The 15,327-nt window shown below is 41.7% G+C and overlaps 1 protein-coding gene across 9 annotated transcripts in view; it reads right to left on the reverse strand.

Annotated features, from left to right (window-relative positions):
* The window catches only part of myo9aa (myosin IXAa), a 359,701-nt gene that overhangs the window by 33,346 nt on the left and 311,028 nt on the right, over positions 1-15,327 (reverse strand). For 8 of the 9 annotated variants that reach the window (XM_072282122.1, XM_072282124.1, XM_072282123.1 and 5 more), the window contains 4 exons: positions 12,558-12,787; positions 11,530-11,646; positions 10,800-10,988; positions 6,620-6,667 (listed from right to left, as the gene is read on the reverse strand). In XM_072282122.1, coding sequence (XP_072138223.1) covers positions 6,620-6,667; positions 10,800-10,988; positions 11,530-11,646; positions 12,558-12,787 — 584 coding nt within the window. Of the gene's footprint in view, positions 1-2,219; positions 2,865-6,619; positions 6,668-10,799; positions 10,989-11,529; positions 11,647-12,557; positions 12,788-15,327 lie in introns of those variants that run through there. The other variant, XM_072282126.1, reaches the window with a different exon arrangement.

The raw sequence follows: 15,327 nt of genomic DNA on the forward strand, positions 1-15,327 counted from the left end.
TGGCCATCTATGGAGCAGTGTGCAGCAATAGTGATCGGAGAACCAACCGGTCAGGAAATGCATCATAGTTGCATTGACGTTATTAAGGCAAATAGGAATTTTGTATGTATCAATGAGATCACCTTTTAACACTATAGAGTTTAGATGCCTAATCCCTCCTGTGTAACCAGTCCATTTCCGGTATCAACCGGCTTAATTCTTGCTGCATTCCCTCAATTACAAGTACATTGTGTGAGCCTACGATACTCAGGGTGCAGTCAGGCCACAGTTCAAAATAATTTCACCAGCACATCTTTAATTTTGCATACCAATCCTCTGACAATAAAGGGCAAGATAATTGTTGCCTTCCTGGTAGCTTGTTGTAAATGCATATTAACTTTCAGTGATTCACGTTCAGGGACACCCAGGCCACTGCAAAAGTTTCACTTTAAAAAATGCCTATTTATTATTTTTCCCCTTGCAAAAAGTGGATAAATTCTTATAATATTCCACTTGCCATGTTCTTGGCCATTCACACAAACCAATCATCAATGGGAAATTTCAACTGTTTCACTCTCCAGAGCTACTTCTGACCTGCAGAGAACTTCTGGCCATTTCAGGTTTCAAATATCTTCGGTTTTTGACTTTTCATTTATATGCTTATAAGTTTTTCTGCATCCTCTTCAGAACCACCAGTCACTAGGCTTCATATCATCAGTATGCCTGAATATAATATCACTAGATTCCCTCTACTCCCCAAACACTGACACAGAATGACTGCATGGTGTGAAAGAACACTGGTCAATTGGTAAGTGGGGATCAAGGTTGGTTGCGACAGTTGAGGATTGATTCTCAGGGCAGTAATGCAAGAAATAGCTGTAGAGGCCAAGTCATTGAGTTCATTTCAAGCAGGCGTTGATAGGTTCTTGTTAAGTCAGGGTGTCAAATGTTATGGGGAGAAGGCACGAGAAGGGGGTTGAGAGGGATAATAAATCAGCCATGATTTATAACAAGCAGAGTTGACAAAGGAGAGGCAGTGAATGTCATTTACTTGGATTTTCAGAAATCATTTGATAAGGTGCCACACATGAGGCTGCTTAACAAGATAAAATCCTATGGCGTTACAGGAAAGATTCTGGCATGGATAGAGGCATGGCGAACAGGCAGGAGGCAGCAAGTGAGAATAGAGGTAGCCTTTGGTTGGCTGCCAGTGAGTAGTGGTGCTCCTCAGGGGTCAGTATTGGGACCGCTACTTTTCACATTGTTTGTCAATGATTTGGATAATGGAATTGATGGCTTTGTGGTAAAGTTTGTGGATAAGACAAAGATAGACGGAGGGGCAGGTAGTGCTGAGGAAGCAATGCAGTTGTAGCAGGACTTAGACAAATTGGAAGAATGGGCAAAAAGGTTTCAAATTGAATACAGGTTTCCCCCGCCATCCGAAGGTAGAGCATTCCTATGAAACGGTTCACAAGCTGGAATGTCGTAAAGCAAAGAAGCAATTACCATTTATTTATATGGGAAAAGTTTGTGAGCGTTTGCAGACCCAAAAATAACCTACCAAATCATGCCAAATAACACATAAAACCCAAAATAACAGTAACATACAGTAAAAGCAGGAATGATATGATAAATACACAGCCCATATAAAGTAGAAATATTTTTCCACAATCATTGCCTGAACTGTTCTCCGTAGCAGAAATCTCACGCAAGCACTGTTGGCAAAAACGCGGCGCAAGCGCTCTCCAGTAACATTTAAGCTATGAAGCTGCCAACTCATACCAAATAACATATAAAAATACACAGTCGATATAAAGTTGAAATAATGTATGTACAGTGTAGTATCACTTACTGGAATTGGGACAGCGCCGAGCACACTGATGATGGTATGTTAGGCTGAGTCGTCAGAGTTTGGGTGGTGCAGTGGCCCCCACCCTCCAGGCAGCGAACCGATACCAATCCGCAAAGCATGCAGGGGTACAGCGGTAGCCGGAAGGCACACAGCACATCTTTAAGAAAAAAGCCGAAATAAACAAGCTAATTAATTAAGTGCCGCCCAACACGTCATTGTCAGCCTAGATCAGAGGCGACGCAATCAGCAGTTGCCCCTGATCTGGGCCGACAATTACGTGCCGGGCGGCACCTAATTAATTAGCTTGTTTATTTCGGCTTTTTTCTTAAAGACGTGCTGGGTGCCTCCTAGCTACCGCTGCATTCTCTGCGAATCGGTATCTGTCCGCAACCTGGGGGATGGGGTGATGGGACACTGGGGTGTCATCTCATCATTGATCAGGGCAGGCAGGTCATCTTCTTCTATCTCTGCCTGCCTCGATGTCGAAGGTCGAGGTTTGTCGTCTGATGTGGAAGGTTTGCTTGACTGCTGAGCCTCGCGCATTTTTCTATCATACAGTTCTTCGTAAGAACTCAAACCATCTCGCAAATATGCACTAAACTGACGTACCTTTTCAAAATTAAAGTCATACTTTATCATTACTCATTCCGTTTCAATTGTTATCCTTTTTTCTTCCAATTGCATCAGCTCTTCATCTATCAGTTCTTGGTCATGGGATGTCAAAATCTCTTCAACATCATCTTTGTCAACTTCCATAAGCCAAACTCACTTTGTCCTTACTTTGTTCACCATGATCGAAACGCTTAATTATGTCCAGTTTTACGCTAAGTGTAACACCCTTACGAGCTCTTTCAGGCTTTTTCGATACCTTAGAACTCATCTTGCAAATGGCTGCTCACAGGCATGTGTTAAGGCAAAGGCGGCGAGAATGCCGTTCCGAATCCGGGGGAGAGTGGCTGCTTAGGGCACGCGCTGCCTTTTATCGCACGCTTTTTCCGCACGCTGCCTTTTTTCGTAACAGTGAAAACGCCTTCTGTTAGCGAAAACAGGGAACTAATGTAGGTCTTTCGTAACAGTGAAGTTTCGTAAAGCGAACGTTCGAAAAGCAGGGGACATCTGTACAGTGTTGGGAAATGTATGATAATGCATTTTGGTAAAAGGAACAATAGTGCAGACTATTATCTAAATAGGGAGAAGGCTCAAACAACAGAGGTGAAGAAGGACAGGAGTTCTCGAGGAAGACTCCCAGGTTAACTTACAGGTTGAATCTGTGGTAAAGAAGGCAAATGCAATGTTGGCATTTATTTCAAGGGGAATAGAATATAAAGGAAGGAGATAATACTGAGCCTTTATAAGACGCTAGTCAGGCTGTACAGAGAGTATTGTCAACAGTTTTGGGTCCCTATCTTAGAAAGTATATGTTGTCATTGGAGAGAGTCTAGAGGTTCACAAGGATGATTTTGGGAATGAAAGGGTTAACATATGAAAAATATTTGGCAGCTTTGGGCCTGTACTCACCAGAATTTAGAATAATGCAGGCAGATCTCATTGAAACCTACCATATGCTGAAAGAACTAGATAGGGTGGATGTGGAGAGGATGTTTCCTATGGTGGGGGTATTCAGAACTAGCGGGTACAGCCTCAAAATTGAGGGGCGACCTTATAGAATAGAGGTAAGGTGGAATTCTTTTAGCCAGAGAGTAGTGAATCTGTGGAATGCTCTGCCACAGACTGTGGTAGAGGCCAAGTTCATCAGTATAGTTAAGGCATTTCTGATCGGTCAGGGCATCAAAGAATATGGTAAGAAGGTAGGTGTATGGGGTTGAGTGGGATCCGTGATCAGCCATGATGGAATGGCAGAGTGGACTCAATGGGCTGGATGGCCTAATTCTGCCCCATGTCTTATGGTCTTATGAACTTATGAAATGATGGAGCAGACTCGATGGGCGAAATGGCCTAATTGTCCTATGGTAATCAAGGACCAAACATTTTGCTTCAAAGACATACTTAAATAATGTCATAAGAAGATGCATAATTACACAGTGTTCAACTGTATTCACAAAAAACAGAAATGAAAGCAGCCCAAGTGTACACAGAACTATAACTTGATAACTTTTAGCTGTGGGCTGCTAGGTGGCAAACAACTAATGGGCATGTCTATGCCTGGCAATGGTCACCTCCAACAAGGAATTGACCAATTACACACCTCAAGAGATTCTGGAATTCCAGAGCAATACACACAAGAAACTGGAGGAACGCAGCAGGTCAGACAGCATCTATGGAAATGAATAAACAGTCAAAGTTTTGGGCCGAAACCCTTCATCAGGACCGGAAAGAAAGGGGAAAGATTTCTCCCATAGTATCTTACCCCTTTTCATCACCTATCATCTCCCCTTGGTGCCCATCTCCCTACACTTTTTCCCATGGTCTACTCCCTTCTCCATTTAGATTCCTTCTTCTCTAGTCCTTTACCTTTTCCACCTATCACCTCCCAGCATCTAACTTCATCCCCGCCCCCCCATCCATCTGGCTTCACCTTTCACCTTCCAGCTTGTCCTCCTTTCCCTCCCCCCACCTTTTTATTCTGGCATCTTCCCCCTTCCTTTCCAGTCCTGATGAAGGGTCTCGGCCCAAAATGTCGACAGTTTATTCATTTCCATAGACGCTGTCCAGCATTTTGAGTGTGTGGCGACTACATAACCTTAACGTTTAATAACATTAGCAGTGTTAAGTAACCCATCAGAAACATTTTGAGGGCTACCTCTGACAGCAAAAAAACTGGGCCAGTCACATTAATATAGTGGCTGTAAGAGCAGGTCACAGTCTGTTATGTTACACCATGTATCCTCCTGATACCATAAGTCTTCCTACCACATAAAGCCACAAATGTATGATAAAGTACTCTCCACTTGCCTCCGGCATCAAAACACACAAGGCTAACATTAATTTGGGCAAAACTGTCAATCTGATTGGACCCTATCCACCGCTCAAAACATTTTCCCCTCTATTGTTCTTAACAGAGTAGCTGTGTTAAACACATCCATATCAGGGGAAGGTGCAAAGTCAGATTAAAGAATACTTTGGGGCAAAGTGCATTTCGTTCAAATAATAAGGGCCCAGGATAAGGCTACTAATCTGAGTCTTCCTCAGAAACAAACCATTTCATAATTAAATACTATGAAAAGGTTCCTCAAGGTTTCATAGCCAGGAGAGGTAGTGGGATAAGCTCCCACCCACCATCTATTAATACTCCTAATGGTGTGCATCACAAATAGCCTCTGACAACCAAGTCCAGCTCTGGGCCTTCAGATGTGGCTTAGCTACTGAGCCTGGCAGAAATATTTCCACTGATATGAGAAGGGGCTAAGGCGGGTTACTGGCACCTTAAAAAACCAGTCGCTTTGGGCAGATGGAGCTCATCAGCCATGGTTGAAAGCTCATCTAGAAGAAAAACTCTGATCTCAAACCTCCGCTATATCCATAGGAGGAAGGCTTCGGGAGTAAACACCAAGGACAAATCCAGGGCTGGGGTCCCTAAGGCAGTGCTATGTTGAGTTCAAAGCTGCCTGGCAACTCCTATGACTATTGATGTGCCTGCTGTTCTTTTGGATTCATCATCTGCGTGGACAGGAAGAGCCTGCTGCATGAGCAGCTGCTTGCTCTCCATATCGTACTGCCCTGACTTGTGTATGACAGCTAGGACACAATATACATGGTTGGCCCCCACCAACAGAGGGCCTCATAGCAAACAAGGGAAGGGGATTTAACACTGAACAGCTGCAATCAATAAAGCAGTACAAATGTCCATTCAATTGTTAAATCAAGACATTAAGCTCCTGTGAAATGACATAAATTGTTCCATGTAACAGCTCTGTAAACTGTGTCAAGGTTAAGTTTGTATGCTAACTACCATTGACTATTTTACAAGCAGAATGAGCTCAACTTTTCCTCATAGCTGACAAACTGCTGAACTTTCTACTCAGCAGAATAAGGCAACATTTCCCATGACAGCAACAAAATGAGGTTCACAGATGGGGAAATGGAGGTGACAAACTGCAAGCCATGAAGAAAATAGGGCAATGAGACAAGAAAAACAACTGTTAGCCTTGGTATTTTCTCTCTTTCCTGTGTGCAATTAGTATCTTTCATGCACTTAACAAGTACAAACAAAGAATTTGTGTTTTGCGGCTCAAATTGCCACTTTAAAAGATTTATGTTATAAACATATTAGTACAGCTATGAGAACATCTTTGAAAGAAATAAAATTGAAGCATTTGACCAATATTGCCCGACGTCAACACAAATACAAACAAAATGCTGGAGGAACCCAGCAGATCAGGCAGCATCAGTACAGATTAAACAGAAAACATTACGGACCATTTATTCCTCTCCACAGATGCTGCCTGACTTGTTGAGCTCCTCCAATATTTTGTGTGTGTTACTCTGGGTTTCCAGCATCTGCACTACCTTTCGTGTTAGACACTAATGATCAGTTTGAGAACAGGGATGAGTAACATGCCTCCACAATTAGGGCCATTGCAACCTGAAAAAATAAAGAACTAAAATGGGAAAGTAGCTCCAAGGAAACATGACCCACACAATACGTCAGCACATAGAGTAACTACGAAGTGTCAGCACTACTCAAATTCAGAGGGTGGGTACAAAGGGGACATGGGACAACCTGCAATTGTTGCAGTGGAATTAGTTGCAGTGTAATGTTATAGAATACAAGATTTGTTTCTCAGAACCAAGCACAGGACAGATAATTAGAAGAATTAGATTACTTACGATATCAGTTTCTTTCTTCCGTCTCTTCTTTCTTTCATTTTTTTGTACCTGAAGAATAAATTTGAATTTTGAAATCAGTAGATATGTATGAGCAGGCATACAACCAAATTCTCAATTCTCAGCAACATATATCTAAAAAGGAAAAAAATCAAAGGTCTACATCCAACTGAAAATATACTGCACTGTTAGAATGAACAGATAGCTAAAACTGTATCTCTTTTCAAACACACAATATACTCTCCTCTCTGAATGGTTGCATTTTGAGGATCAACAATACTTTCCTCTTTAAGAGGGTGGGTCTTGAAGATCAACATCACTGAAGATATTCAGTAGCTTCCAGTAATGTTATACAGGTGAGAGTTAATTTTTTCAAATCAAGAAATTTGATATCAGATCAGATAGTCAACAGTAAGATGGTGGTGTGCTTGGGCATAGTGGCCTCTCTGGGTCCAAATAAAAGTGCAATTGTTTGTCCTTTATGATTTTTTTATGATTGCAAGACAATGCTGGATATTAAAAACATCAAGTACGGCAGGCCTAGCCCACTAGCGAGTTGCAAGATAAGTGATGGAGCGAGACTTATTGCGCACCATGTTGTACCCTGCTTCAGCCACCCAAGCAGTGCACGATCCAACAAATGCAAATAATTGGCTTTGATGTTTTCCTTGTGATTGCAAGATTGGTAGTGTAGAATAATGCGTGTTCAATTCACTAGTTCATCAGCAAGACCAACGGCGGGGGTGCTGTGCTGTCTCATTTGTTGCCCAGACGAGACCCCCATGCCTTGGAGTCAGCTGTTACGGCTGCTGAGGAAGGAGACGCCAGAGCTGGCTGTGTGCTGCTGGATTCCATGCTGGGTTGGTGGCTGGTCCCTCTGTTGGGGCTGTTCTCCAGTGCTTGCTCAGTGGAAGACAAGCATTTGTCTGCAGTTTCACTGCACAATATGAGGAACTGCTACAGGCTGTTCCAGCTCCGGGACAACATCCATGCACCATCACTCAGGGACAGATTATTTTCTTTTTATATATATCTTTGTAACTGTATGTTCTTCTGCTATCATAATTATATGTGCTGTGTGTGACTGTTGTACTGTGCATTGCATCGTGGCCCCAGAAGAATGATGTTTCGTTTTACTGTATTCCTGTGTATGGTTGAACGACAATTAAGCTCATCTTGAACTTGATCTGCCAGCTCAAACAATAAGAGTAAATGAAGTACAATGTTGGAAAGTGTATGGTTATGCGCTTTGGCAGAAAAAATAAACGGGCAGACTATTATTCAAATGGGCAAAGAATTCAAAGTTCTGAGATGCAACGGACTTGGGAGTCCTCGTACAAGATACCCTTAAAGTTAACCTCCAGGTTGAGTCAGTAGTGAAGAAGGCGAATGCAATGTTAGAAACATAGAACATAGGTGCAGGAGTAGGCCATTCGGCCCTTCGAGCCTGCACCGCCATTCAGTATGATCATGGCTGATCATCCAACTCAGAACCCTGTACCAGCCTTCCCTCCATATGCCCTGATCCCTTTAGCCACAAGGGCCATATCTAACTCCCTCTTAAATATAGCCAATGAACTGGCCTCAACTGTTTCCAGTGGCAGACAATTCCACAGATTCGCCATTCTCTGTGTGAAGAAGGTTTTCCTAATCTCGGTCCTAAAAAGCTTTCTCTTTATCCTCAAACTGTGACCCCTCGTTCTGGACTTCCCCAACATCGGGAACAATCTTCCTGCATCTAGCCTGTCCAATCCCTTTAGGATTTTATATGTTTCAATAAGGTCCCCCCTCAATCTTCTAAATTCCAACAAGTATAAGCCTAGTTCATCCAGTCTTTCATCATATGAAAGTCCTGCCATCCCAGGAATCAATCTGGTGAACCTTCTTTGTACTCCCTCTATGGCAAGAATGTCTTTCCTTAGATTAGGGGACCAAAACTGCACACAATACTCCAGGTGTGGTCTCACCAAGGCCTTGTACAACTGCAGTAGTACCTCCCTGCTCCTGTACTCAAATCCTCTTGTTATAAATGCCAGCATACCATTCACCTTTTTCACCGCCTGCTGTACCTGCATGCCCACTTTCAATGACTGGTGTACAATGACACCCAGGTCTCGTTGCACCTCCCCTTTTCCTAATCAGCCATGATTCAGATAATAATCTGTTTTCCTGTTTTTGCCACCAAAGTGGATAACCTCACAGTTATCCACATTAAACTGCATCTGCCATGAATTTGCCCACTCACCTAACCTATCCAAGTCACCCTGCATCCTCTTAGCATCCTCCTCACAGCTAACACTGCTGCCCAGCTTTGTGTCATCCGCAAACTTGGAGATGCTGCATTTAATTCCCTCATCCAAGTCATTAATATACATTGTAAACAACTGGGGTCCCAGCACTGAGCCTTGCGGTGCCCCACTAGTCACTGCCTGCCATTCTGAAAAGGTCCCGTTTATTCCCACTCTTTGCTTCCTGTCTGCCAACCAATTCTCTATCCACATCAATACCTTACCCCCAATACCGTGTGCTTTAAGTTTACACACTAATCTCCTGTGTGGGGCCTTGTCAAAAGCCTTTTGAAAATCCAAATATACCACATCCACTGGTTCTCCCCTATCCACTCTACTAGTTACATCCTCAAAAAATTCTGTGAGATTCGTCAGACATGATTTTCCTTTCACAAATCCATGCTGACTTTGTCCGATGATTTCACCGCTTTCCAAATGTGCTGTTATCACATCTTTGATAACTGACTCTAGCATTTTCCCCATCACTGATGTTAGGCTAACCGGTCTATAATTCCCCGGTTTCTCTCTCCCTCCTTTTTCAAAAAGCGGGGTTACATTAGCCACCCTCCAATCCTCAGTAACTAGTCCAGAATCTAAAGAGTTTTGAAAAATTATCACTAACGCATCCACTATTTCTTGGGCTACTTCCTTAAGCACTCTGGGATGCAGACCATCTGGCCCTGGGGATTTATCTGCCTTGGCATTCATTTCTAGAGGAATAGAGTATAGGAGCAGGGATGTGATGTTGAGGCTCTATAAGGTGCAGGTGAGACCTCACTTGGAGTACTGTGGGCAGTTTTGGTCTCCTTATTTAAGAAAGGATGTGCTGACGTTGGAGAGGGTACAGAGAAGATTCACTAGAATGATTCCGGGAATGAGAGGGTTAACATATTTGGAACGTTTGTCTGCTCTTGGACTGTATTTCTTAGAGTTTAGAAGAATGAGGGGAGACCTCATAGAAACATTTCGAATGTTGAAAGGCGTGGACAGAGTGGATGTGGCAAAGTTGTTTCCCATGATGGGGGAGTCTAGTACGAGAGGGCATGACTTAAGGATTGAAGGTCGCCCATTCAGAACAGAAATGTGAAGAAATTTTTTTAGTCAGAGGATGGTGAATCTATGGAATTTGTTGCCACGGGCGGCAGTGGAGACCAAGTCATTGGGTGTATTTAAGGCAGAGATTGATAGGTATCTGAGTAGCCAGGGCATCAAAGGTTATGGTGAGAAGGCAGGGGAGTGGGACTAAATGCGAGAATGGATCAGCTCATGACAAAATGGCGGAGCAGACTCGATGAGCCGAATGGCCGACTTCTGCTCCTTTGTCTTATGGTCTTATGGTTGACAGGCTTGCAAGCATAGAGGGTATGTCAGATAAATGGAAACTAGCACTCAACCAAGATCCAGTGGGCAAGGCATGAAGTAGAAATCAGTAGCTGGATTTCTAGACTATTTCCCCAATACACATTCTAATACCTCCCTGGGATGCTAACTCAACATAAACATGAAACTGAACATGATGCCTCAATGCCCCCCCCATTCATTAGATTGCTATGAAAGATGTTAACATGAGGTGTGTTGTATGAAAGATGTTATTCTGTTTTCAACAATTTCTTCTAAGGTAACTCTTACTCGCTGCACCCACACTCAAGTCACCTGACATTTGCATTCACTTTTCGTCCAGATTTTCAACCTCCTTGGTTACCTACATCCCAGTCTTTCCAAAGAAATCTAAAAGCTAAACTTGGTGTTATCTAAAAACATTACTTCTCACTTTGCATACATTGTGCTTTCATGTTAAAACCTGGGAATGCTTTGTGTTGCGGATCTTCAGCTCACCTTGAATGTCCATGGAAGTGTTTACCGAAAGAAGGAACTGAATGTTTCAAGCATCTCACCTTTCCAGTACTGCTGTCCAGAATTTTGTGTTCCAACATGAACTCATCCAGGAAGACCTTAAAAGTGTTGACCCATACTTTGACTGGTGACTCATTCCAATCTCGTCGCTGCTGCCTCATTGTCTTCTCCAGAATCTGCTCAAACAGCGCGTAGAGATCTTTGTAGCGGATACTCTTCCCATCGTCCATCTGCAGCAGAAATATTTCAGGTGAAAAGCAGACACAAAGGATTCTGCAGACACTGGATATCCAGAGAAACATACACACAATGCTGGAGGAATTCAGCAGGTCAGGCATCTATGGAGAAGAATAAACATTTGACATTTTGGTTTGAGACCCTTCATCAGTTCTGATGGTTCAGCCTGAAACATTGACCATTTATTCCCATCCACAGATACTGCCTGACTTGAGTTCCTCTAGCAACTTAAATGTGTGTGGCAACTGAGTAACACTGTCACAGTTCTCCTCCATCATGACCCCCTCACATACAATCACTTGTGGCATACACTACATACATTCATTCCTATAGAGGATTCTTGACAATTCCGGGATCCAGATGAATCACCACCAGCTGATTTGATTTTTTTTCAAAACAGAAATTGTGTTTCAGATTGTTGCATGGAACCAGTACTGAACTGTTCATTCCAGAAAATGCAAATGACACAATGAAAAGCATTCATTCTATTAACTGCTATTATATCTCAAATACGAGCCAAAGCCCTGTACTCACCGCTAAAGCTGTTGAGTAGGAGTTAAAGATATTTAAGCGGAATTCCTTAAGCGATTTCTTGAAAACTACATCCACAAATGTATCTTTCTTGCAGTCATCAGTGTCCAGATCAGTAATCTATAAGTAGAATACTTCTTAGTATTGATGTGAGCACTGCTTAATACAAGAACAGCCATAATTTGCCAAAATACAAAATGAAAAAAAACATAGATGGAAGATTATATTTTCAGCATAGTAATTTAAGTTGTTTTAATGTCTTAGTATTAATTTTTCAAGCATAACAGTATGAGGCAATGTAAAATGTACTCAATTCTGTCCATATAACATATTTTCTCCCTAACCTTGTAATTCTCCCTGGCCAGATTTGGTCCATTGAGAATAGTGCTTTAATTGTCAAGAAAAATAAGGCTCTAGTCTGGTCTGGATGGGAGCATACATCCAGAACACAAAAGAATACATCCCACCCTACACCACTCCCTCTCAATATTTCATTTTACAGTTTTTCAGTCTGCTGAACACATTGTCGAAGTAAATGTCGCTCTGATAATAAATAAAATAATGGGCCCAGGACAAATGGACTCTTATGACTCAAGCATTCCTTTTATTTTTCTTGTGCACAAGGAGAACTTCATGGTCCCTGTCACCCACACAGTTCTGAAGTCTGAACTGAAAACTGCCTTTTTTAAAATTATATACAGATTTGGCTTATTACAGATATTGATTATTGTAAATTGTATGTATTCGAATTCCTTACTCGCAAGATGGATTGCTATTCACAACAGAGGTGTTAAATTCAATCGAAACTTCAAGCTGACAGCCGATGATACTTTGAAATTAATAAGGACACTAGAGGTGGTGAAGTCTGTTGAAACTTCAGGTAGACAGCCAATGATATTTTGAAGTTCATAAAGTCAATACAGCCTTGATTGTTGGGTAAGTTTCATATCTTCCTGTTATCTCACTTGACTACAACTGCCCCAGGCTATCTTTGCCTTACTGCAACTTCCACAACATCACGTCAGATTTACCTTCCTCTGCAGGAATTCGTTCATACACTTGAAATCGTTGGCACTGGTGATAATTTGTAAGGTGTCCTGCTGCAACTGAATGGGCTCCAGGCCCACGTTACTGATCTTCACACTTCTCCTCCTCTTTACTTTTGGTGACGGTTCTCTGTTCTCCTTAAACTCTTTCCCTCGTTCAATTCCCAAGTCAGGACTCCTCGGAGGAGTTAGGTTCGGAGGTGAAGGAGCTTGACCTGAGTGTGGACAGTGAAAGTTCAAAAATATCACTAAATTAGTCTCTGCACACCAGTTGAGCTGTTTGCTTTCCATCAACCTTTCAAGATCACGTTATTGAAAGTTACAATCTCAGGAACATTACACAACAAGAATGTTGGGAAACGTTTCCTTGCCTGCTTTGAATGCACAAGCTACCAATTTCAATCATTGATCGAAATGAAGGCTAAGTGCCACCCCAGAGGAAGAGATCATAAAAACTCCAAGCCTATTGAATTCTTTCATCTGATGCATCTCCGTGGGTATACATATGCCCTTAATTCCATTCTTTGGTGACAACCAAGAACGACAATAGGCATGTTATTTTAATATCTTGAGTTTTCAACAATTGTAAAAAAAAAACATGCACTTCTCTTTTGCACTTCAATATATCTTTCAAGACCAGGTGTACTTGGTGCTCATTTTATTTCAACCTTCTCAGTTTTAAATTTACATTGATGATTCAGAACAATAACATTTTCTTGTGACACCAGAATTTGAATGCATTTGTGCATGAGTATGCATGTCTGTCCCTGTTTCTATGTATATGCATGAGTATTTTAATTTTCCACACATAGACTGGGAAGCCCATACTGTAAAAGGGCAGGATGGTTTGGAGTTGTAAAATGTGTGCAGGATAGTTTTTTGCAGCAATACACAGATGTACCAACTAGAGAAGGGGCAGTGTTGGATCTCCTGTTAGGGAATGAGATAGGTCAGGTGACAGAGGTATGTTTTGGGGAGCACTTCAGGTCCAGTGATCACAATGCCACTAGTTTCAATATAATTATGGAGAAGGATAGGTCTGGACCCAGGGTTGAGATTTTTGATTGGGGAAAGGCTAACTTTAAGGAGATGCGAAAGGATTTAGGAGTGGATTAGGACAAATTGTTTTATGGGAAGGATATAACAGAGAAATGCAGGTCATTTAAAGGTGAAATTTTGAGGGTATAGAATCCTTATGTTCCTGTTAGGTTGAAAGGAAAGGTTAGAAGTTTGAGAGCCATGGTGTTTAAGGGATATTGGAAATTTGGTTCAGAAAAAGAGAGATATCTATAATAAATATAGGCAGCATGGAGTAAATGAGGTGCTCGAGGAATATAAAGAATGTAAAAAGAATCTTAAGAAAGAAATTAGAAAAGCTAAAAGAAGATACGAGGTTGCTTTGGCAAGTAAGGTGAAAATAAATCCAAAGGGTTTCTGCAGTTATATTAATAGCAAAAGGATAGTGAGGGATAAAATTGGTCCCTTAGAGAATCAGAGTGGACAGCTATGTGTGGAACCAAAAGAGATGAGGGAGATTTTGAACAATTTCTTTTCTTCGATATTCACTAAGGAGAAGGATATTGAATTGTGTAAGGTAAGGGAAACAGGGAAGTTATAGAAACTATGATGATTAAAGAAGAGGAAGTATTGGCACTTTTAAGGAATATAAAAGTGGATAAATCTCCGGGTCCTGACAGGATATTCCCTAGGACCTTGAGGGAAGTTAGTGTAGAAATAGCAAGGGCTCTGACAGAAATATTTCAGATATCATTATGAACAGAGATGGTGCAGGAGGGTTGGCGCATTGCTCATGTTGTTCCATTGTTTAAAAAGGGTTTGAAGAGTAAACCTAGCAATTATCAGCCTGTGAGTTTGATGTCAGTGGTGGGTAAATTAATGGAAAGTATCCTTAGAGATGGTATATATAATTATCTGGATAGACAGGGTCTGGCTAGGAACAGTCAACATGGATTTGTGCATGGAAGGTCATGTTTGACAAATCTTATTGAATTTTTTGAAGAGGTTACTAGGAAAGTTGACAAGGGTAAAGAGGTGGATGTTGTCTATGTGGACTTCAGTAAGGCCTTTGACAAGGTTCCACACGGAAGGTTAGTTAGGAAGGTTCAGTCGTTAGGTATTAATATTGAAGTAGTAAAATGGATTCAACAGTGGCTGGATGGGAGATGCCAGAAAGTAGTGGTGGATAACTGTTTGTCAGGTTGGAGGCCAGTGACTAGTGGTGTGCCTCAGGGATCTGTACTGGGTCCAATGTTGTCTGTCATATACATTAATGATCTGGATGATGGGGTGGTAAATTGGATTAGTAAATATACAGATGATACTAAGATAGGTGGCGTTGTGGATAATGAAGTAGGCTTCCAAAGCTTGCAGAGAGATTTAGGCCAGTTAGAAGAGTGGGCTGAAAGATGGCAAATGGAGTTTAATGCTGATAAGTGTGAGGTGCTACATTTTGGTACAACTAATCAAAATAGGACATACATGGTAAATGGATGGGCAATGAAGAATGCAGTAGAACAGAGGGATCTAGGAATAATGGTGTATAGTTCCCTGAAGGTGGAATCTCATGTGGATAGGGTAGTGAAGAAAGCTTTTGGTATGCTAGCCTTTACAAATCAGAGCATTGAGTATAGGAGTTGGGATGTAATGTTAAGATTGTACAAGGCATTGGTAAGGCCAAATTTGGAGTATTGTGTACAGTTCTGATCACCGAATTATAGGAAAGATGTCAACAAAA

Source organism: Mobula birostris, chromosome 18 (genome assembly GCF_030028105.1).
Source record: "Mobula birostris isolate sMobBir1 chromosome 18, sMobBir1.hap1, whole genome shotgun sequence".
NCBI classification, from domain to species: Eukaryota; Metazoa; Chordata; class Chondrichthyes; order Myliobatiformes; family Myliobatidae; genus Mobula; species Mobula birostris.